A 25,504-nucleotide genomic window follows, 5' to 3' on the forward strand; every position below is an offset into this window, starting at 1 on the left:
CCCTTATTTCCTGGATCATCAGGACTTGGGTCACTTCTTCTGGATCAACATATTTCTTGTTGTACACACATCATTGTCTTTGTGCCATGGTGAGACAGAAGTACAGAAGCACTGGCCATGGTAATATGGGCCATCAGATGGGCCTGAAATCCAATCAGATGGGGAGAATTGTGTCTGTAGCTAGGATTAGGCTCCTTGAAATTCCTGAGAATGAGGAAGAAAGAAATGAGGCCAGCTTCAAGGAAGGGATCTCTGTCGCACACAGAAATCTGCTGTTTCCTTCTTCAGAGTGTTGACTTTTTGCTTGGATACTATTTTTGTCTCCTTGGAAGGAAAGTTATGATCAACCTAGATAGCATACTCAAAAGCAGAGATATTACTTTGCCAATAAAGGTCCGTCTAGTCAAGGCTATGATTTTTCCAGTAGTCATGTATGGATATGAGAGTTGGACTGTAAAGAAAGCTGAGCACCAAAGAATTGATGCTTTTGAACTGTGGTGTTGGAGAAGACTCTTGAGAGTCCCTTGGACTGCAAGGAGATCTAACCAGTCCATTCTAAAGGAAATCAGTCCTGGGTGTTCTTTGGGAGGACTGATGCTAAAGCTGAAACTCCAATTCTTTGGTCACTTCATGTGAAGAGTTGATTCATTGGAAAAGACTTTGATGCTGGGAGGGATTGGGGGCAGGAGGAGAAGGGGACGACAGAGGATGAGATGGCTGGATGTCATCACTGACTCAATGGATGTGAGTCTGAGTAAACTCCGGGTGTTGGTGATGGACAGGGAGGCCTGGCTTGCTGCAATTCATGGGATTGCAAAGAGTCAGACACGACTGAGTGACTGAACTGAACTGACAGCTTCTGTTAACAGTTTGAGACAGCTGGCAATAAAAGATTCATAAATGTATATGCATAAATAAATTTAAATATAAACTGATGCATTGTATATATGTTAATATAATATAATATGTAATATCCACTATGAAAGTGAAAATTTCTCAGTTGTGTCCAATTCTTTGTGACTCCGTGGAATATACAGTTCATGGTATTCTTCAGGCTAGAATACTGGAGTGGGTAGCCTTTCCCTTCTCCAGAGAATCTTCCCAACCCAGGGACTGAACCCAGGTCTCCTGCATTGCAGCCAGATTCTTTACCTGCTGAGCCACAAGGGAAGCCCAATATCCACTATAAGGCTGATTAGGGTATGGCCTGTAAATAGAAATAAAACTCTTATAAAAAGCCTATTTGAATTGCTTCAGAATTAAGGAGCATGAAATCTGAAGGACCTAATTTGGGAGCTTTTGAGAGCAACAGTTACAGGTCTTTAATGGGGACTCAAAGAAAAAGTATTGGCACAGCTCAAGTGGAGCCCTTCATTTTGATCTTACCTCTTCTTCCTAGGTTATCTGCCATGCTGGGTTGGTCATAAAAGACCCTCACCTGGGGACAGCCAGGCTATTGAAACTGGTGAATATTGTCCAATAAAATAATGTGAGTCTACTAAAAAACTGTAATTTGGATTTTTTATAATTGACATTTCAAATCATTTTTCCTGACAACTACTGATGGCAAACCTAATGACTTAAGATCACACACAGAAGGAAGGACTGCTCCCCATGAGAAAAGGGTATAGCAAGGTGGGATGCATTAGTTAATCCTATGGCTGTAAGAAATTGTTCAACTGAAAATATAATAGAAGAGAGGTTAGACAGACCTATATTTCTCCACTTATGATTGAAATTTGTTCCTTCAGATTCCATGCTTTTCACTCCGAGTTTTATATTGATACCACAGCAGATGGGGAGAAACAGGAAAAGCACATGTCTCCATCCAAATAATGCAGTTTGATTCACAAGGGCTCCTGGACACAGAGTCACAGTTCTGGACATTTCCTTCTTCTTTCAGGCTCCTCTGCATACAACTGTGTCTCTGAGATTCCCAGAGTACAGATTCTTCCTGTCTTTCTTCATAACCTGCAGTACCTTCCTGGGAAAACTTAGGACAACCGCTTATCCTCCTAGCTTACCATTTTCTTACCTATAAATGGATATGAAAGTTCTTGCTTCTCTCATTCACAAATAGTTGTGAAGGTCATCTGAGAAAACTTATATGGAAGAGCTGTGGAACGATAACCCAAGTCTTTGTGATATAGGCATTACTCTGCTAATACATCCGCCAAAGATATCCTGAGAACAGCTGCCCTGGGCAACAAAGTGCTGAGGCCCTGGGTTGGTGAAAATGGGATGCTTGTTCTAAGAGGACACAGAACACCTGGTGCTAACTTGGACAAGCCATTTGACCTTCCCAGCCCAGCTCCCTTTTGGTCAAAATTTCCAGGAATTGTGATTGCTACTCCAAATTATTCATGTCCTTCTCTGTTTCTCTAGCCTGTGAAATTCACTTGTCAATCTCTTCTTCAAAATTTCAATAAAGGATTCACATGTTCTTCCCTGTGTTTCCCCAGTGCCTTGTGCAGATCACCATGGAATTGTCTCCATCTGAGATCATAAACTCTGGAGGCATTGGCCCAAACTCTGTGAATCTGCATATCCTCAACTTTTGACCCCCTTTCATAGCAGGCTAGATACTAAGATAGATACTACACATAGATACGAAGACTACACATAGATACGAAGTGCTGGTTGCATTCCTATCACCTGAAACTTTTCACCAGGGTATCATACTTCTCCTGATAAATATGGATATCTAAATCAGCATCAATCAATGATTTGGGCTTCTATTCTACCTGCTGTGTTTTTAGACCAAGATCATTTCCCAAGATAAAATCACCTCATGGAACGATGTGATGCTTAAGTGAATGATTATGGAACTCTTACCACAGTGCCATGCAAACACCTGGTAAATGGCACCCCCTGTTGTTATAATCACTGCTCCCTAAAATAGTCATTTTTATCATAATGATAAAAATTTAATGTATATCCAGAGGATAAAATTAAAAAAAAAAACTTCATGTTTTATAAGTTGTTTATTATCAAAATTCTTCCCCAGATTTCTAGGAAATACCAAAAATTGGTTTTACCACATTTCTCTCATTTTGTCTGTTCTTTATTTGGCATGCTGATGAACTCTGAAATTCCTTAAATAAAGTATTTAGAAGAAAAATTTAAGATAAATTAGGAGGCTCAAATAAGTAAAAATAATCTTCCTGGACAATAAATAGTTGGCAGTATGTTGGGAACAAGCTTGCTGCTGCTGCTGTTGCTGCTAAGTCGCTTCAGTCGTGTCTGACTCTGTGCGAGCCCGTAGACAGCAGCTCACCAGGCTCCCCCGTTCCTGGGATTCTCCAGGAAAGAACACTGGAGTGGGCTGCCATTTCCTTCTCCAATGCAAGAAAGTGAAAAGTGAAAGTGAAGTTGCTCCGTAGTGTCCAGCTCTTAGCGACCCCATGGACTGCAGTCTACCAGGCTCTGCCATCCATGGGATTTTCCAGGCAAGAGTACCGGAGTGGGGTGCCATTGCCTTCCCCGGGGAACAAGCTTAAGTATGTCCTAATGGCTCATGATGTAGACTCTCTGGCTCCATGGCTCAGGCTTTGTTTCCATCAAGCTAATTTTCCTTTCCCTGTGGCTCAGTGTTTCCATCTGTAAAATGAGATAATAGTATTACTTGATAGGGCTATTGTGAGGAGTAATAAGCTAATACATGTCAAGCATTAAATGTTTAGCCCTGTACAGAGTCAGCACTCAGTAAATGTTAACTATGGATAGAAAACCAGGAAAGAAAAATTTCCACTTCCAAAAGTCACATTTGTATCTTTTCCTCCTTTACTGGACACTAACTTTGTAATTAACCACTTCTTTATCCTTACCTGTGTAACTCAGGCTTCTGGTTTCCTTATCTGTGATGCCTGCTTATTCATCTCTAGTAATACCTACTGACTCATGATAGTTTAGGGTTCAAGTCCTAGTCTCTCTGAACCTCAAATATTCTCTCATCTATTAAAATTAGTAATTCCTACCTTCTAGGCTACTACGTGTATTAAAAGAGCTAATACCTAGAAGATTCTTAAGATTTTTGGCACACAGCAATCATGTGATAGAGCTTCCCAGGTGGCTAGTGGTAAAGAATTCACCTGACAGTGTAGGAGATGCAGGAGGCATGGATTTGATTCTTGGGTCGGGAAGATCCCCTGGAGGAGGAAATGGAAACCCACTCCAGTATTCTTGCCTGGAAAATTCCATGGACAGAGGTGCCTGGAGGGCTGCGGTTCATGTGATCGCAGAGTTGGACATGACTAAGCAACTGAGCACACACACATAATCTTGCAATAAATATCATTAGAACCACCTACAATTTTATTTGTTTGGGTGGCAAAGCTTTCTCTACTATTTCAATACATCTTTCAGGAAAAGAAGTTTAATCCCAACAAAATAGTTTATTAAAATTTATTTTCGAAAAGAATCCTTGATAAAGAGGCCCCTGCATCTATTTTTCACTCTTCCAGACATTTCTACAAGTGATTGGTGTGTTGGGTGTGGCAGTGGTGGTGATTCCTTGGCTTGCCATACCTGTGATTCCCCTTGGCATCATTTTCTTTTTTCTTCGGCGGTATTTCTTAGAGACGTCACGAGATGTGAAACGCCTGGAATGTTCAAGTGAGTACTGGAACTCTCAGGTTTGGATGGCAATGCAGGTTGGCTGCATTTATACCATAATTAACCACACCCCTGAAGTCCTGCAGAATATATCTTTTAGAATTGCTCCCTAAGTCAGCATTCAGTTCAGTTCAATTCAGTCACTCAGTCGTGTCCGACTCTTGGGACCCCATGAATCGCAGCACGCCAGGCCTCCCTGTCCATCACCAACTCTCAGAGTTCACTCAAACTCACGCCCATCGAGTCAGTGATGCCATCCAGCCATCTCATCCTCTGTTGTCCCCTTCTCCTCCTGCCCCCATCCCTCCCAGGATCAAAGTCTTTTCCAAAGAGTCAACTCTTTGCATGAGGTGGCCAAAGTATTGGAGTTTCAGCTTTAGCATCATTCCTTCCAAAGAAATCCCAGGGCTGATCTCCTTCAGAATGGACTGGTTGGATCTCCTTGCAGGCCAAGGGACTCTCAAGAGTCTTCTCCAACACCACAGTTCTAAAGCATCAATTCTTCGGCACTCAGCCTTCTTCACAGTCCAACTCTCAAATCCATACATGACTACTGGAAAAACCATAGCCTTGACGAGACAGACCTTAGTCGGCAAAGTAATGTCTCTGCTTTTGAATATGCTATCTAGGTTGGTCATAACTTCCCTTCCGAGGAATAAGCATCTTTTGATTTCATGGCTACAATCACCATCTGCAGTGGTTTTGGAACCCCCCAAAATAAAGTCTGACACTGTTTCCACTGTTTCCCCATCTATTTCTCATGAAGTGATGGGACCAGATGCCATGATCTTCGTTTTCTGAATGTTGAGCTTTAAGCCAACTTTTTCACTCTCCTCTTTCACTTTCATCAAGAGGTTTTTTAGTTCCTCTTCACTTTCTGCCATAAGGGTGGTGTCAGCTGCATATCTAAGGTTATTGATATTTCTCCCGGCAATCTTGATTCCAGATTGTGCTTCTTCCAGTCCAGCATTTCTCATGATGTACTCTGTATAGAAGTTAAATAAGCACGGTGACAATATACAGCCTTGATGTACTCCTTTCCTATTTGGAATCAGTCTGTTGTTCCATGTCCAGTTCTAACTGTTGCTTCCTGACCTGAATATAGGTTTCTCAAGAGGCAGGTTAGGTGGTCTGGTATTCCCATCTCTTTCAGAATTTTCCACAGTTTATTGTGATGCACACAGTCAAAGGCTTTGGCATAGTCAATAAAGCAGAAATAGATGTTTTTCTGGAACTCTCTTGCTTTTTCCATGATCCAGCGGATGTTGGCAATCTGATCTCTGGTTCCTCTGCCTTTTCTAAAACCAGCTTGAACATCAGGAAGTTCACGGTTCACGTATTGCTGAAGCCTGGCTTGGAGAATTTTGAGCATTACTTTACTAGCATGTGAGATGAGTGCAATTGTGCGGTAGTTTGAGCATTCTTTTGCATTGCCTTTCTTTGGGATTGGAGTGAAAACTGACCTTTTCCAGTCCTGTGGCCACTGCTGAGTTTTCCAAATTTGTTGGCATATTGAGGGCAGCACTTTCACAGCATCATCTTTCAGGATTTAAAATAGCTCAACTGGAATGCCATCACCACCACTAGCTTTGTTTGTAGTGATACTTCCTAAGGCCCACTTGACTTCACATCCCAGGATATCTGGCTCTAGGTGAGTGATCACACTATCATGATTATCTTGGTCGTGAAGATCTTTTTTATACAGTTCTTCTGTGTATTCTTTCCACCTCTTCTTAATATCTTCTGCTTCTGTTAGCTCCATACCATTTCTGTCCTTTATCGAGTCCATCTTTGCATGAAATGTTCCCTTGGCATCTCTAATTTTCTTGAAGAGATCTCTAGTCTTTCCCATTCTGTTGTTTTACTTGATTTCTTTGAATTGATCACCGAGAAAGGCTTCCTTATCTCTCCTTGCTATTCTTTGGAACTCTGTATTCAGATGCTTATATCTTTCCTTTTCTCCTTTGCTTTTCACTTCTCTTCTTTTCACAACTATTTGTAAGGCCTCCCCAGTCAGCCATTTTGCTTTTTTGCATTTCTTTTCCATGGGGATGGTCTTGATCCCTGTCTCCTGTACAATGTCATGAACCTCATTCCATAGTTCATCCGGCACTCTGTCTATCAGATCTAGGCCTTTAAATCTATTTCTCACTTCCACTGTAGAATCATAAGGGATTTGATTTAGGTCATACCTGAATGGTCTAGTGGGTTTCCCTACTTTCTTTAATTTAAGTCTGAATTTGGCAATAAGGAGTTCATGATCTGAGCCACAGTATAATCAGAGGATGAAATAATCCGGAACTTATCTCATTAATGCACAGATATATTTCATCAATATTAAAACAATTACAATGATAGTAGAATTGTTAAATATTTTTAAAGAAAATATGAGGACAGAAAATAAAGGAAGATGTTTGTGTCAGAAACCTTAACTATGGATAGTTACTGGAAGTTATTACCAACTTAACTTTCTAGAAACCAAGCCAAGAAGAGAAACATATTGAGTCTCATTCTTTAAAAGTGGACAAATCTCAGTTAATCAAGACAAAGCAGTTTTTGGTGGTGAAATGTATGTGTTTCATTTTTAATAATAAACTCTTGAGAGGCATTCATCCTATGTATTTGCATAAAATACAGTTGGTATCATAAACGCTGTAGAAAAAATTTTCAGTCTAGCAAACCTGCTAAACTCCCATGAGGTCTGGGTTTTGTGAGGTGTTTGATTGGATTATGGAGAAGTAGAGTCCAGACATGTGTGATATTTCGCTGATGTGATTTGGTAGTGTGGTAGGACCTGGGAAAACAGAATAGAAGTGATGAGCTCCATACAGTATTTTGTGTAGACAGGGCTTCAATCATTTTATGATTTGAAGTCAGTCATGAAATGGAATCATTCAGCAGTCTTGTTCAAAGCAGGTAGTTCCATTCAAAGAGGGATGGTTCCAGAAGGAGTATTTTTCAGAGACTTTTTCCTGGAGCATGGGCTACTTCCCATCCACATGGAAGTGAAGAAAAGGGCACCTCCTGAGGCCCTTTTCAAAAAACAGTACAGGATATTTCACCTGTAGAGTCTGAGAACTTTTTGGCCCTATCCCTGTGGAGTATTTGGATTTTTTGCAACCTAATAGGCTGGGCTCCAAAATCACTGCAGATGGTGGCTGCAGCCATGAAATTAAAAGACACTTACTCCTTGGAAGAAAAGTTATGACCAACCTAGATGGCATATTCAAAAACAGAGACATTACTTTGCCAACAGAGGTCTGTCTAGTCAAGGCTATGGTTTTTCCAGTGGTCATGTATGGATGTGAGAGTTGGACTGTGAAGAAAGCTGAGTGCCAAAGAATTGATGCTTTTGAACTGTGGTGTTGGAGAAGACTCTTGAGAGTCCCTTGGCCTGCAAGGAGATCCAACCAGTCCATTCCGAAGCAGATCAGCCCTGGGATTTCTTTGGAAGGACTGATGCTCAAGCTGAAACTCCAGTACTTTGGCCACCTCATGCAAAGAGTTGACTCATTGGAAGAGACTGTGATGCTGGGAGGGATTGGGGGCAGGAGGAGAAGGGGGTGACAGAGGATGAGATGGCTGGATGGCATCACGGACTCGATGGATTTGAGTCTGGGTGAACTCCGGGAGTTGGTGATGGACAGGGAGGCCTGGTGTGCTGTGATTCATGGGGTCCCAAAGAGTTGGACATGACTGAGCGACTGAACCGAACCGAACCAAGGCTGCAACTATATTAAACAGTAAATTCAATGCAGATATCCCTCCTCCACATTCCAGGTAACCAAGTGAGATGGCCTGTTGATTAGAACTGTTTATGTTCTCTCTCCAGGTTGTGGGTCTGTGCCATAAATAATGATACCACAATTTTTCTCTATGCAGTAACTAATAGTATATCTTAAGGCCACTGCTGGAGCCACCAGCAAAAAGACATCTGATCACTATAACCACAAGGCATAAGCCTACTTCATTCCTGTGCTCTGATAAACTGCTAAAATCCTGAGGTTTATATTCAGATCCAGCTGCCTACCTTTCTGGAGCATTATGCTGACTTTTGTCCTCTTAGTGACAAATGTGCAGTTATCATAATACTTTTTCATTTTTATAGAACTGAGCATAACCAAAATGCAAAACCAGGATGGCATTTGGTTATATTTCTCTAGCCAAACATTCATTTGGCAGTGCCTGAATTACGAATCTGTATTAAATCCTGTCTGTAAGGATTCTGTGATCAACTAGCAATGTCTTCAAGGGACATTGCTGAGGGAGCTTTAGCACATGTGCCACATTTATTCAGATCATGGATCCTCAAGTCTGCTGTTTTAAGGCATTCTCATGCTGGATTCCCTGGGACTTTATTCAATCTAAGGTGTTTAGTATGATGTATGGTAATGGCTAAGGCTGTTGGATGTTAGCTAAGTAAGGTTTGAAGGTTTCCTGAAGGTAAACAAAGTCTGGAGAAAAGTGCGTTTAGTCACACATGGACATCCTTAAACCTGATTATTCTTCCTCTGAGACACTGCTGTTATAATTAAAAGCACAGCTTTGGAAATAAGACAGAACTGGGTCTGATACTCAGCTCTACCAGTTACGTGTGTTAATTTACTTAGTCTTGGGCAGGAAGTCCTCTTAATTCCTGTCTGGTTTTCCCTCTGTCACAGGTATACTAATACCTGCCTTCTGGGGCTCTCAGGATTTCTTGAATTGATGCTTGTAAAATACTTGCTGTGCTGTGATGTGCTTAGTTGCTCAGTCATATTTACTTTGTGACCCCATGGACTGAGCATGAGCTCAGTCTTAAAAGTTCATATTGCTATTTTAAAAGTGTAAAATTAAAGCTAAAATAAAAAAAAATAAAAATAAATGTTACTCAAGAGAATAAGTGTTTCCCAGGTGGTGCTAGTGGTAAAGAACTCATCTACCAATGCAGGAGACTAAAGAGATGCTGGTTTGATCCCTGGGTTGGGAAGATCCCTTAGAGGAAGCCACAGCAATCCACTCCAGTATTCTTGCCTTGAGATTCCCATGGACAGAGAAGCCTGGTGAACTACGGTCTATAGGATTGCAGAGTCAGACATTACTGAAGCAACTTGGCATGCAATAGAATGAAGAGAGAGAACAGTGTGGATGCTGAAGTAAGACCACAGCCATGCCCTTGGAAGGTCAGAAACACCACTGAACCACTTTAGGCTCTTTGCCTGAATTAGATACAAAGGGAAATGTTATATCATGTCCTGTTTCAAAGAAGGTTTTTTCCTTACAGCAATATTATAGCTGAGTGTTAGGGTTCCTGATCAGATGTCCCAGGTAGAAAGAGCCACAGGGCTGAGTAGATGGTCAGCTAGGACACAGCCCAGGCTGTCCTCCCCCAGCTGAGGGCTTCCCGCCCTCTCTGAGCTCCTGTCTCAAAGGAGGAAGCCTGCTCCTTCCTTTCTTATATGATAGATACAGGAATACTAAGCACAAGAGGAGTTCTGTGTCTTTGCCCATTTATACCCTGCCCCCCTACAGCCACTCCATCCCCGTGGAGCCTGTGTATATGTCGATAATGACTGAACTGTTACCCAGACAGGCATTTGGATGCCAGGCTAAGGAGTGAAAACCTGAAAATAATTTGGAGTTTCTCCCCTTTGATTCTTTCCCCATCATTTTATATAATTTCTGAGGCTTCCTACAAGATAAGTGACTTTAACTTTGGCTTAGTGTCCAGATTTTACTAACAGGTCTTTTCTAGGAGATGTACAAGTAACAGAGGGTTTTAAGTATTTCCTGCTGATATAGCACAAGTTATCACTCACCCCAGACAGAGGTCACAGGCTCACTATCTGCCTCTGACAGCAGCAGGTTACAGCCTCATTCATGGTGAAAATGAGAACCATAAGCGTCCTCTCTACCTGGCAGCCTGCAGCCCACCTGTTCCCTGATGGACAGGTGCCTAACACTGGTGCTTGTGGTCAATGTCCTTTTAGAGAAGATGGCAGAAAATGAATGGTCAGTGAAGGGACACCAGACCCCAAACCCACATGAAGGCACTCAAAGAGAATGATCACTAAGGACACAGGTTTTACAAGGTGATGTGAGTGTCACATGCCATAGTGGCCTCCAAATGCCAGAAAAAGCATTGAGCATGTAGTTTTAAAAACCTGGATTAGATTCCCAGAGCAGAAGTCAAGACCATTCAGATACCTGGCTAAGCAAGTTCTGTGGGCACAAGGGCGGTGCAGTACCAGGTGTTCTGTGACCCATGCAGAGACTCCTGGTACAGGTGCAGGGAGAGTCCCAGGATGGGGGAGACAGCACACTGCTCTTCTCACTCATCTTGCCCCTGTCCTATGTCTGGCTCTGGTTCAGCATAGGGGATGTCCTGACTCTAGCTTGGCTCTTAGGTTACTCATCTAAGTTGGAGACAGCACATAGATAGCTCACCAAAATTCAGTGTGGTAAGAACGCTCAAAGAGAATTAAATTTAAAAATGCTATTGAATTGGGACTACCCTGCTAATCCAGTGGTTAAGAATCTGCCTTCCAATGGAGGGGACTTAGGCTTGATCTCTGATTGGTGAGCTAGGATCCTATATGTCACAGGGCAACTAATCCTGTGTGCCACAACTAGAGAGCCCATGTGCTGCAACTACTGAGCCCATGAGCTCTAGAGCCTGTGATCTAAAATAATGGAAGCCCATGCACTGCAACTGAAGAAAGCTTGCACGCCGCAATGAAGACCCAGCGCAGTCAAAGAAAATCCTATTGAATCAAAAGTTTGTGAACAGTTTCCACCCAGAGAGATGTCAGGGAAGAATTTGGAGAGAGGCCATGTTTGAGGATTGTGATGAACAAGCTAGTAAAGAGTTTCAGTATCTAAATCTAGGTCAGATTTGAATTTGGTTAAAGATAGATTCAGGCTTCCCTGGTGGCTCAGTGGTAAAGAATCCGCCTGCAATGCAGGAGCCACAAGAGACACAGGTTAGATTCCTGGGTTGGGAAGATGCCCTGGAAGAGGGTATGGCAACCCACTCCCAATATTCTTGCCTGGAGAATCCCATATACAGAGGAGCCTGGTGGGTGAGCCCATAGGGTCGTGAAGAGTCAGACACAATTGAAAAGACTTAACATGGATGCACAAAGATAGATTCAAAGAGAATCTTTCATTTCTAGGTCATTAAGGTGAAGCTTGATGTGAGCAGGAGTTTGAGCAGCACATGGAGAATTCTCTCCAGAAATGGTGTCATCCTTTCTCCCCCAGGCAGCCCAACCAGGAATTCTAGTGCTCTGTTTGGCAGAACGTGCAAACACAGCACACGGGAGTCAATGGATTTCTTTGCATCCAGCCTCCCTGACTTTCTCTGTCATGTGTCTGTCTCTGCTTTCCTAGCACGGAGCCCAGTGTTTTCCCACTTAGCATCTTCTCTCCAAGGACTCTGGACCATCCGGGCATACAAAGCTGAGCAGAGGTTTCAGGAACTGTTTGACTCACACCAGGACTTACATTCAGGTCTGTGAGTTTCTGGAGATGATTTCAGAGGATGGGATGTGCTGTCGTCTGAGGCCTGACCTCCCTCTCAGGTGGTCTTGCTGGCCAGCATCTCTCTCTGTGCTGCCCCATGTCCTCCTCTGCACACCTGCCTCCCCCACCCCTTCTTCTTACCACCCCATCTGTGCTCCCCTCTTCTCTCTTCTCCCCAGACCAACTTGCATTGTCCTTCCATCATGGTGTCCTATGGCTTTCTGTCCCTTTAGGACAGGAGTCAGTATACTTTTTTTTTTTTTCCAAACAACAGATAGTAAATATTTTAGACTTTGTGTGCTATTCTATCTCTGTTGTAACTTATCAACTTTGCTGTTGTAACACAAAAACAGGCAAAGATAATGCATCAGCAAAAGCACATGACTGTGTTCCAATAAAACTTTATTTACAAAAGCAGATGATGGCCATTCTTGGCCCACAGGCTATAGTTTGTCAACTCTCTTTTCAGAGCATTCAGGGCAGCAGATTTCATTGAGGTAAATCATTATCTAATTAACAGATTTTTAACTCACTTGGTTAATATTATTTCAAATATTGATAATATTTTTCCCTAGGTAGAAATTTCAGAATTCCCTCTAAATCTGTAATCCCAGCTGATCTCTCCAGTCTTTACTGTATCTTAAAGATAAAATGGCATTTTGAAAGTCACATGCAGATCCAGTTAGCTCATGGTTGTATAGACACTGGCTCCTAAGAATAAACACTGTGCAGGGGCCTATAGTAAGCATGGAGGTGCTGGAAACAGCATGTGAGCTGTGCTCTCTGCTGTCAGAAAGCTGGGAACATTTGGCCCTGAGAGAGGATGAGCCTTATGTCGAGGCCTAGCACTGTAGGAAATGCACCAATGAGACCATTTTTCCATTTCCTCCATTGTGATCATATTACTGTTTATGACCTGTGAGTTGAATTTTTTTCTTATTGAAGTATAGTTGATAAACAGTAGTATATTAGTTTCAGATGTACAGCAAAATGATTCAGTTTTATATATGTATTTTTTCAGATAAATTTCCATCATAAATTATTACAAGCTATTGAATATAGTTCCACAGAGCCCCTGGGTTAATTCTTCTGTGTCCCATGTTATCTGGTATCAAAACAGCTTTTTGGAACCTTCATGTTCCTTGGGTGTATAACTTTGCCACCCTACTTTGTGTAAAAATATTCTGTAGCTCAACTGAGCAAAATGGTCTTTCTTGTTCAAAGCAGTTAACGTGTTTTTTCTAATTTATTCATTATGCTTATTATGGTTCACAAATCCAGAGGCCTGGTTCTTGCTTTTGACTATAACCCGATGGTTCTCTTTGCGTCTGGATATCATCTATTTTATCTTCATCTATTTTGTTGACTTTGGGTCCCTGCTTCTTGCACAAAGTAAGTATGGGTATAAATAACTATTTATGGTATGATTAAAATTTATAGCTATGTTTACAGTTATTATATGAAACTCTTGCTGCCTTGTCTAACAAGTATAGTTTGGTTCTAATGAATTGTATTAGAGCATTTGCAGCATGTGATTCCACAGTGTGGCCTATGCAGAGAGGTCATTTGGGTCTTGATGGGACCTTTTATTCTTTTCTCTTTCTTTGAATGAGATGATGTCTACTCAGCGATAGCAAGCTGACCTTAGAAACTTTCCTGGTAGTGTTTAGTAGTTGGATGGAGATAACCAAATTTGCCATAAAGCTTTTTGTCCAAGTTAGGACTTTAGATTTTGGCTTTAGGGCTACTGGGGTCTCTTGGTTGTAGGTGCTTGGTGCACTGGGATGAGAAAGAGTCTCTGTAGCAAAGGACACCATCCTCATCACTGTGTGGGTACCAGATGAGCAGGTGTTGGTGCATATGGCATGAATTTACCAGCCGTAAATATTCTGTAAGAGTAATATTGAATCACAGAATTTAATATGGAACAATGAGAATGGTATTTTAGTTTTAAAAGCTCTGGCTTTTAGAAACCGTTGCCTTGTTTTTCATGGTTTCCAACTATGGCTGCATTGGACATAGAAAGTGAAATTGCTTGATTGTTCTTGAAACCACAATGACAAAAGTCTTAATAATAACATTATTCCTCAATGTCTACTGTATATTGACAATGTTGAGATTAAGTTCATTTAATAGTCTTTCTGAATTCATAGCAGTTTTAATTTTTTGGGAGGGAGGTTTTAATTGTATTGTGGACTCAATCAAATGATAGTAAAAGTATAAGTAATATTGTCATTATATATAAATGATTTAATTATAAAGGAGTTATCTTAATAAAGTGATAGAAGGAACTGACCTCAAGGTCAAAAACAGGACTGACTTTCCCCCCTTCTTCTTCCTCATTTAGGTTTGAATATCGGGCAGGTTGGCCTGATACTGTCCTATGCCCTCAACGTCATGGTGGTGTTCCCATGGTGCATCAGGCTAAGTGTTGAAGTTGAGAATATGGTGATGTTTATCTTAATTCTTAACCTTGTACTAGTTCTTGCCATTAAAAAGTATAAAAGGAATTTTTATGTAAAATATTAAAACTTGTTTTTACATCTAGCTCACAGAAGTTTTTATATCCTCCTCCATCTGTTTAAAGCTAATGTAAAAAAGTACATTTTTACTCAGTTTTATGTTTGCTATGTCAGCAGGTTTTTATTCATCACAAACTGTCTTCAAATGTAATAAATGTCTCTGTAGGAGGGAGGTTCTGAAATCTTGGAGAGAATATAAACCACTTTGGGGGGAGGTTGTTTATTATTGTTTCTTAACTGATAATTCCTCATTATTGGTAAAAGAAGAATTCAATATTTTGTAGTTCTTTGTTTAATTGATAGATATCTGTCCCTGCCTCATTTAGCATTCATTCTTGTATATGTTAAACACCTGAATGTGCTGGTATCCCTCCTTTTTGGTAGAATAAGCTACCTCTCTGAATGTGCTATCAAAGATGTCAAGTTATTTTTGTTTAGGAGGCTTGGTCAGTATTTAAATTATATTCTCCTTTGAGTATCGCATATTGTCCCAAAGAGAGAAAAACAATAAAAATACAATGTTTGCATTTCTCCCTTCTAATAGAATAGAAAGTGAGAAATTATTAAAATGATGTTTGATGACCATCCAGTTCTACTCCTCTATAACACGTGGCCCTTTTATAACCACTAATTAGTGTTCATAAGTATTCTTTTCTTTGACAAAATTCTTTTTATTCAGATGTGGAAAGTGAATAAATAAAATCTTTGCATTCATTTATCTAATTCTTTTAGTTTTAACATAATGCTGAAGGAAGCAGCTCTAAATGAAACTGTTACAGGATGATGAATAAGTTTGCAAATCATCAAAGAAGTCATCACACTCCTACTTCAGTCCTTTGCAGATGCTAAGACCTGGAATATTCTTAACCATATAAAAAGCAGATATATATAAAAGCAGAATGCCTTATTTACAATCTCTTAACATCCATAAACAAAACCCTCTGCTCCTAACCCACATGATATCATATATGTTTCAGATGATTTCAGTAGAAAGGGTGATAGAATATACAGAGCTTGAGCAAGAAGCACCCTGGGAACTTGAGTTTCATCCACCACCAGACTGGCCCAACAATGGAATGATTGCCTTGAGCAAAGTGAACTTCAAGTACAGCTCAGACGGGCCTCTGGTATTGAAGGACCTGACAACAGACATTAAACCAGGAGAAAAGGTTTGTTTAAGCCATTTGCCTCTTTAAAATTCAGCTGAAGATTTAGTGCCACATTTGCTGTTGACTTTCTTGTGTGTGCTGGGGGGACTCTTTGTTCTTTGCCGGGGTCCAGCCCTGGTGGATCCAGGGTAATTTGAAGGGTGTACAGAGTAGGTGAGGAAAAACTTGCTTATTTAGAAATATAAAAAGAGATTAGGAAGAAATAGTATAGTAGGAAAATTAGTGGAGAAAAGATGCTGAATAACTTGGTTTACGCAGAAAACTAATAAAGCCTCAGGACAAGAGGTTTGCACCATCTACATTAGGCCACTGGTGCCCGTTTGAATAGCGGAGAGTGCCCCTCCTTGGGCTCCCTCTCTCGTGGGTCTTAGAAGCCAGGGCAAGTAAGTAGACTTGGTGAGCCTCCATGCTCCAGATGGGAATTCAGCCTGAAAATAGAGTAAAGAAGACACAGGGGAAATCAGTCTTTCCAGTGACTGGCCCATCCTCTATTGTCCAGAAAGGCTTTTTATATTTTTGATTGTACATAGAGATCAATGGATAATACAAAATTATGCAGCGTTAGCAGCCCTGACCCTTATTGAGACCAGGCTTACTCTCTGCATACCTAGCTGTATACACAAGTCTTAGGTGATTTACATCATCTTTTGGCCAGAAGACCAATGAACATTTTATGGCCCTTTTCTGATAAGGGTCTGTCAACCAGAGAACTTATTTGTGTTGTTCTTCCCAAAGTCTGGTGCCACTCTCAGAAAGCACTAAATAAAGTTACATTTTTACATAGCAAGGACATAAGAATTTATAACAATGAAAGAAGTACAGTGATTTATAACAAAGAGAAAAGTAATTAACTCAAAAGTCTAGTGTTGCTAACATCAAAACTACTATATTCCTTTTTCTATATCCCAATTACATTGATTAATAGCTTTCAGGTGTCTAAAAGATAAAGCATATGGAGGCCTGGCAGCAGTCATTGAGTCAACAGTGAAAACCTGTTACCAATATAATTCTTAGCTCTTTAAAAAAGGCTCTGTATCTTTAAGATGCTTTAAGCTTCGTGCCTCTCGAGGTTGGGGGGCTGTAAACAATTCACAAGTTGTAAAAGTCCAGGCAGACTGGTCAGGTAAGTTAGAAAGCTATCAGAGGAGTTTAAACCAAGACATTCTTTTTTTATGTAGGAGACTGTTAACTGGAGCCCTAAGTTAATTCCTTTTAGAGGAGGGTGATCGGGGATGGCCCCCTGTTATGTCAGAAGAGTGGAAAGCACAGTACAATAAGGCAGGCAGACTCTGGTTTTTGGGGGTAGATGTTCAGGAAAACCCAGGGGGAACCCCTGAAGCCAGATAATGCCTTTGTGTATGTCTGGCTTCCTTCCTCATGACCTTTGCCATGGGTGGGATTCCTCACACTGGCTCTTGGCAGTTCTTCATGGATGCAGATTAGATCAGTGATATCACAGGTGAATCTCTCTTGAAAACTGACCAGGGGAGGGGCATCCCAGTATTTCTTTCCCTGTGTTGTGAACTCCTTCATGGTGGTTGGTGGGTCCTGAGCTCCTGAACTATAACTTAGCCTGATTGTCCTGACCCAGGACACTATATTAACACCTGATTATTCATGTGGATTCTGAGAAGTCAGCCTTGACTCACTGTCTCTAACTCTCCAATATCTCCTTTTTCCCCATCCATTCTTTGTATTTCTAAAATCTTCTCTTCTTCCTATGATGCCCCTCAGCCATGGCCTCCTCCTCTGTCCTTTGGCCCTTCCCATAGACTTGTCCTCCATTAACCCCCACCCGACAGTCATCCTCCTGCTCTGCCCCCACAGACTGCTTCTTTCTGAAGCACAGATCTGATCCTTACTGGACTGGGTGAGCTGCTGTTGGAACCATAGGGCAGTCCTAGATCCATTCTAGCAGGGATTGTGTGGCCAGCTCAGAGCCACCAGAGGAGAGCCCAGAATCATGATTCAGTCAGGGGTGAAAAACCAGAGCCCTCCGTGGAGGCAGAGTCCAGAGACTCACTCAGATTTGATGAAAGCAAACTGAGAGAAGCAGGGAAGATTCTAGGTGGAAGATGGCAGAAAGACTTGTGACCTGGTCCTGTCAGCATCCATGTTGGCAAGTGATGTTCCTTTCCCATGCAGCTTGAGGCCCTCAGCTGGGACCAGGGCAGAGTCTTGAAGAACAGACTAATCCAGAACAGACAAGGCAGTAGGCATCTCTTCCCCACCTACCTCTCCAGCCTCAAGTCTTCAAGTTCACACACTCCCGAACACTCGGGTTGTGCGTAGATTCTCCTAAAGTACCGCATCCTCCCCCCTTCCAGGGTGCACACACGGCCCTCTCTACTTCAGAGACCCTTCCCCTCGGTCATCTTCTGCTTAAAGCCTCCTCATTTTCTGACTTAATTCTTATGCGTCTGCTTCCCAATTCTTCCTAATGTTGTATACCCTTAAGATAGCATTTATCGTACACGTGTGCTTATAAGTATCCATCAATAGGTGAATAGATGAATAGAATGTTACTCACTCACTGCCCCAGCCAGCAGCCCCTCAGCACCCTCTCTGTGCCCTGCAGAATGCCATTTTCTGGGGAACCGAGCTAAAAAGAAGATGCTCCCTGATCCATACAATGTAATATTATTCAGCCTTTAAAAGGAAGGAATTTCTGACCCATGGATAAACCTTGAGTACATCATACTAAATGAAATATGCCAGACACACAAGAAACAAATACTATATAATTCCACTTTTATGGGGTTCCTAGAGTAGTCAAATTCCTAAAGACAGAAAGTAGAATGATGGTCACCAAGGACAGAGGGATGGAAAGTAGGGAGTTATTGTTTAATAAGTATAGAATTTAAGTTCTACAAGACAAAGAATAAAAGGCAAAAAATATTCTGGAGGTTTGTTGCACAATAATATGAAAACTTAAGACTAAACTGTCAATTTAAATATGGTTAAATTGGCAAAGTGTATGTTATATGTATTTTACCACAATTAAAATAAAAGAGACCATCTTGACATGTTTTGTAATTTTGAGTCTGTATCTCAGAGTATCCTAAAGCTTCTAAAGATCAGGGAACATCTTATTTTTAGCTCTGTTCCCCAGAAAGTGTTCTGCAGGGCACACAGAGAGTGCTGAGGGACTGCTGGCTGTGAGGCTGAATGAGTAATACATGGATAAGTGCAACCAGTAACCAAAACATACACACAAGGCAACAGCTTGTAAGTAACCAGTTTCCTAGATGTGTTAAATACTTTAGGAACTGCTGTTTAAAACTCTATCTACCTCAGACCCACCTAGTGGACCATAGCCATATTTAATGAATGATACCCTTGTGACTCTGTGTGACACTATGGACTGCAGCCCTCCAGGCTCCTCTGGTCATGGGATTTTCCAAGCAAAAATACTAGAATGGGTTGCCATTTCCTTCTCCAGGGCATCTTCCCAACCCAGAGATCGAACAGAGGTCTCTTACCTCTACTTGCATTGGCAGGGGGATTCTTTACCACTAGTGCCACTTGGGAAGCCCTTGTGACACAAAAGAATATTAAATTTAATGCCCAAATGACATCCAGGGCCTGGAGGAGGACATGGCAACCTACTTCAGTATTCTTGCCAGGAAAATCCCCATGCACAGAGGAACCTGGTGGGCTACAGTCCAGAGAGCAGCTTCAGTTAGTCACATGGCAAAAGCTTGCTCCTAAGTATTTCCAGTTTCAGGGTAGGTTGGGAAAATAGTAACTGTACCTCATGATGCAATTCTGTGCTTAAAATCACCATGGGTGATGTTTGCTTACTAGCAGATTTCCCATTGTAAACATAATTCTGTCAATTTGCTCCTGTCTTAAATTTCCCCCAAAGACATCAAATATGAATTATCTATATCTTAGGGACATATAACATATTTGTATTCTTCTACCTTAAAATTCTCAAATCACAGGACTATCTGAACTTCTAAAGTGTTTGTGGGATGATTGAATATGTAGACTGGATTAATAACTGCAGTTACTTGACTTTTGTTTTGTGTCATGGTTCACTCATAGTATCATTGTTAGTTTCATTTCTGTGTTTAAAGATTATAAGCAGGCAGCATATTCATGAGGTGATTTCATACCACCTGTGTACATCATCAGGTTTCCTCTCCTGCTCACTTGTCCCAGGCCCCGTCACTCCTGGATATCCTTTTGTGTTGGATTTGATTGACTGAGGTTGCTGGGAGTGAGCCAGACCAACAGAAATGGGGCCTTATTCTCTCCCTCATTTCCTCTGCTGTCCCAATTCCTGGAAGTTAGGGTAAATGGGGAAAATTAATAGGTACTATTAATAGGTTTCTAATTTATAAAAGAAATAGCAAGCAAAAAATGAGGTAAATAGCACCTTAGGCTTCCTGCGTAGATATTGAACATGGGTTGAGTTTTTCATTTAGATGATTTGATGGTTTATTTGATCATTTTAGAGAGTCCTAGGCTATTTTAAAGCATTTTTCAGCTCTAGAGGTAGATTGATGTTCGTTTGTTAATTTTTTTTTCTTGCTCAGAGTTATTACTTGGATAATACATTTTTATAAATGCTTACTAGACCTTGATATAATGTGCAAATATGTTAGTTCACTACGTTTTCTCCTTGTTTATGTTTTCCTCAGCAACCCCTCCCCCCACTCCCAAAGTGTCCCACTTTCTTTACCAGCTCTCTAATTCCTCATGACTCAGACTGTGGTGCCAGGGTCAACAGCACCTGCATCTCCTGGAGCTTCTTAGAGGTGAAGAATCCCTTTCTCATACAGACTTCTTGACTCAGCATCAGATTTGAACAAGACCTCCTAGTAAACTCCTAGTAAAGTCCTTTCTTTCCCATAGACAGTGTTTGATGACTCATAACCAATGATTTCCATGAAACATTCTTTGACAGTTTGAAATTGAGCTCATGAATCACCCAAACCCCTCTTGTGTTTGAGCATGAGACTCTAGAAAGTTCTGTATCACTTACCACCCTACAGATTCATATTTATATTCTGCTAATCATGCCTTTACATTGTAATCTAAGACTGTGTGATTCCACTGCATTTCTTCACATCTTTTCAGTGAGTCTGTCTTTATCACAGGCAGTTTTCATCCTGCTCCAGCCTTCCCCACACCAGTCTCCTGCAGGGATTGGAGGGATTTCCCACAGGCTCAGCCCTGCCTGGACCTGGAATCAGAGACAGCCCCACACAGCAGTGTATGTACAGTTCTTTTACCACCTGATGGGATTAAAAAATGAGTCTTTCTGCCCCAAGCAGTGCCCGAGGTCTGTTTGGCCTGTTTCCTGGGGAACCTTGTGTCCCACTTAGCTGCAGGGTTCTTCCCCAGCCCACCTGTAGGTGCTGGTTTTTCCTGATGACAGCCTGCCCGCCTGATCTCAGTCATGCTCTTTGTTCAGAGATTTTGTCCTTCTTGCCCTACCCACTAGTTTATACTCACCCATATCCACATCTTGCTTAAACTCTCTGGCCATAGGATCTCCATGTTAGGTCTGTTCCTTTAACTGTGGCTACACCTCTCCCCACTTTCTCTGTTCTAGTTAGCCAGAGGGACATAATAGGGAGTCAGGCCAACCAGGTGATAAAGAGGCCATCAGCAGAATGGAAAAGAACCTGACATATGTGGAATGAGTCCCATCCTGGCACTTAAAACTTTATTATTTCAGGCAGAGTAGTTAATCTAACTAAGCCTTGATCTTCTCTTTTGCAAAATGGAGGTGACAGGACCTAATCTCTAAGGTACAACTTAAACAACATAAGATACATAAAACACCCAGCATGGAGAGCAGCATGCAGTACATGCTTGGACAAAGATAGCTGTCATTTTCATAAGGTGTAAAATGACTATAACCACTTATACTTTGTTTACTATAAACTGTATATCTCATGAAAATTAGAAGCTTAGCCATTTGCAATTGTATTTATGGCTATAGAATCCATCTGCTGTGTCTGTTTCCTTGTCCAGCTGATCACATTCCTAAACAATATAGTAATAGATCTTTCATACATTTCTCCAGCCTGAGTTAAAAACCTCAGCTCCCTACAGAGGCCTCTTTTGCACAGGACACCATAGGTAACACAAATAATACAAAGGCAAACTCAATGCGATCCTACTGTCAACATATACAGTCAGTCCACCTGAGGAATAAGAAAAAGGCTGTATTAATTTTGTAAGAACTTTTGTGGAAGTTTATTAAAAGATGGTATAACATCTGTTAGGGTTGAAACAAGCCCCCATGAGGGGAGAAGTACAGAATTTCCAAGGAATTACATAGGTAAGGGAGGCTTTAGTAACTTGCAGTTAGAATTTTAGCAAGTGGAAATGTATGTGAAAGTCATTCCAGGAAGTGGGGCTAGCATAAGCAAAGCACAATGCTCTGATTCTGTGAATGAAGACCTAGGCACCTGATATTCAGTTAAGCGAACTATCAGATGTATAACACACTTTCATGTTCAACTCCACGACTGCCTAGTGACCCCAAGGAAACTGACTCATGGACGTGAAGGATGGAGAGGTCAGATATCCTGGGGTGGAGTGAGGTGCACAGAACCGGCCTTTGTGAGGTTAATCTGAGAAGTGAGAGCACATGCACCAGAATGGGCAGACATGAGAGGCAGGGAGCCAGGAACTCTTGCGCCTCCAGGAAGATGTCCTGGGAATGTGATTCCACTTGTTGAAATCAAACTGATGTAAATTAAAACTAAGTTATAACACATGGATTTGTGAATGTGCAGGGAAAGAGCTGGAAGTAGAAATTGGTATCATATTTCTGGAGGTAGTTTGGCAGTACTTATGAGTCTACTTTAAAAATGTTCATACCTTTTTCTTGGCAAGTCCACATATGAGAACTTAACTTAAGAAAATAATGACAGTTGTTTGCAAAGATTTGGCTTCAAGGGTATTTAACACAGTTATTTATAACAGCAAAATATTAGAGACTGCCTAAATATCCACCAATAGGGGGTTTATTAAATAAATTATCACACATACTGTAATATTACATAGTCATTAAAATAAATATTTTTAGTGAATATTAAATGAAAACAAATTGCAATATGTTCATATCTCATTTTGTTTAAATTAGTTTTTGTCTTCAACATACACATACATAGACACATACAAATCCAGGAAGAAAATACATCAATATTTTAGGAATGGATTTATTGGCATGCAGGGGTGATGACTAATATTTATTTACTTTCTAGATTTATTTGCACTGATTATGATTAATAAGATTTGTTTGTTTTTTTAAAAGCTAACCACAGCCTGTTACTCACATAATGATTATGGTCATTAATATAAGGGACTGAGTCACGAAACACTGCAGGTATAGAATCTGTAGGCCTTGGTACCATGCTGGAATCAGGGAAAGCTGGAAATAAAGTGGACAGTTGAGCCTGGGAAAGAAGTAATGAGATTAAAGTAGGAAAGTCAGAAGAAGTGGCTGTTTTGTGGGGGCATTTGATGTTAATCGTGTGGAGTTCAGTGTATCAGTATGGAGATAGTTCCGGGGCAAATGTCGATAAGTTGGTGTGGTTGTCAGAGACCAACCCTGGCCTGGTTGGAAAAACAGAAAGGAACAGTTGTAAAGCTGAGGTAAGACTGTTTCCAAGTACCTTTGGATTTAGGAATGTAAGATTACTGATACTGGTGACATTCCCCACAGGCACTTAGCAAAACCCTTTGGTGACCTGGGAAAGACTTCCAGACATAGCTTTGAAAACTGGTAGAAATAGCCCGGGCCAGATTTTATTTGAGTTGTCTTTTTCTTACTCTCCTTTTTGGAGTTTGTAGTTTATAGTCCTGCTTACACACGTTCTTACAACACAGTTCTCACCTATGTCCTGATGTGTTTTGATTCACATATGAGAACACCCAGAAATACAGCGATACCTGGTTTTATTGTGCTTTACTGATACTGCATTTTTTGCAAGCTGAACATTTGCGGCAACCCTGCCTCAAACATGTGGATCAGAACCATTCCCTACAGAATTTGCTAACTTCATGTCTTTGGGTCACATTTTGATAATTCTCACAATATTTCAAACTTATTATTATTATTATATTTGTTATGATCTGTGATCAATGATCTTTGATGTTACTGCTATAATTTGCTAGAGGCTTAGTTGATAGTTAGCATTTCTAGACAATAAAGTTTTTAAAAATTAAGATACTAATACTGTTTTTTAAGATGTAATGCTATTGCTCACATGACAGACTACAGTATAGCATACATATAACTTTTATATAGATGGGGAAACTAAAAAAGTGTGACTTGTTTTATTGCAGTACTTATTTTATTGTGGTGGTCTGGAATTGAACCTGCCATGTTGCCCAGATCAGCCTGTACACAGAACACATGAGCTGTGCATGTATGCAGAAGAACCTTCCTATATGCAGAAAATGACCTATCAGTGTTAAATAAATTAAGATAGAAAACTGGCTACAAAGATAAATCAACTAAAGCTACTTTTCTTACATGTAATGTCTGTAAAGATAAATTCCTTTTTGACGTGTCCTTATTGATCTTACAGATTAAGCTTTGGAACTTTGAAGGTATTCAAATGAGGAAATATGTAAGGTTCCCAGAATATAATCAGTGCTCAGAAAGATTTAATTCTTCTCTATTTAAAGCTGTGAATTTTAAAAATTTACTGACTGAATTAATTTACAAATGATTGAAAGCATGTCTTATGCCCATCATCAATTCCAAATTCCTAAATAGAGAGGAAATCATCTTTTGAGAAGCTCTCACTAGGGAATCTGCAGTTATGCAAGCTCATTGCTATGAAAAAGCCAGTTTCTGCATACATGCTTTTATTCATTTTTATTGAAGTATAGTTGGTTTATAATGTTGTGTTACTTTCAGGTGTATAGCAAAGTGATTCAGATGTATAGATTCTTTTTCCATATAGGTTATTACAAAGTACTGAGTATAGTTTCTTGTGCTATATGGTGAAGTGAAGTTGCTCAGTCGTGTCCTACTCTTTGTGACTCCATGGACTGTAGCCCACCAGGCTCCTCCATCCATGGAATTTTTCCAGGCAAGGGTACTGGAGTGGGGTGCCATTTCTTTCTCCAGGGGATCTTCCTGACCCAGGGATTGAATCAGGGTCTCCCACATTGCAGGCAGATTCTTTACCATCTGAACCACCAGGGAAGCTATAGGGTAGGACCTTTTTTATTTTATATATGGTAATGTGTACGTGCTGTGCTATGCTTAGTCGCTCAGTCGTGTCTGACTCTGCGACCCCATGGTCTGTAGCCCGCCAGGCTCCTCTGTCCATGGGGATTCTCCAGGCAGGAATACTAGAGTGGGTTTCCATGCCCTCCAGAAGTAGTGTGTATATGTTACTCCAAAATTCCTAATTTACGCCCCCCCCACCACTTTCCCCTTTGGTAACCATAAATTTGTTTTCTATGTCTGTGAGTCTGTTTCTGTTTTGTAAATAAGTTCATTTGTATCATTTTTTTAAGATTCCACATGTAAGTGATAACATGACATTTGCTTTGCCTTTGTCTGATTTACTTCACGTAGTATAATCTCTTGGTCCATCCATGTTGCTGTAAATGGTAACATTTCATGACTTTTTATGGCTGAGTAGTATTCCCTTTATATATGTATCACATCTTCTTTATCCATTCCTCTGTTAATGGACATTTAATCTG

At 40.8% G+C, this 25,504-nt stretch overlaps 1 protein-coding gene across 4 annotated transcripts in view; it reads left to right on the top strand.

The window, feature by feature from the left end:
- Positions 1-25,504, top strand: part of LOC138446666 (ATP-binding cassette sub-family C member 4-like) — a 307,920-nt gene that overhangs the window by 215,447 nt on the left and 66,969 nt on the right. For 2 of the 4 annotated variants that reach the window (XM_069601887.1, XM_069601886.1), the window contains 5 exons: positions 4,464-4,614; positions 11,986-12,105; positions 13,399-13,509; positions 14,465-14,565; positions 15,617-15,808. In XM_069601887.1, coding sequence (XP_069457988.1) covers positions 4,464-4,614; positions 11,986-12,105; positions 13,399-13,509; positions 14,465-14,565; positions 15,617-15,808 — 675 coding nt within the window. Of the gene's footprint in view, positions 1-1,399; positions 1,507-4,463; positions 4,615-11,985; positions 12,106-13,398; positions 13,510-14,464; positions 14,566-15,616; positions 15,809-25,504 lie in introns of those variants that run through there. The other 2 variants (XM_069601889.1, XM_069601888.1) reach the window with 2 other exon arrangements.

Source organism: Ovis canadensis, chromosome 10 (genome assembly GCF_042477335.2).
Source record: "Ovis canadensis isolate MfBH-ARS-UI-01 breed Bighorn chromosome 10, ARS-UI_OviCan_v2, whole genome shotgun sequence".
Lineage (NCBI taxonomy): Eukaryota > Metazoa > Chordata > Mammalia > Artiodactyla > Bovidae > Ovis > Ovis canadensis.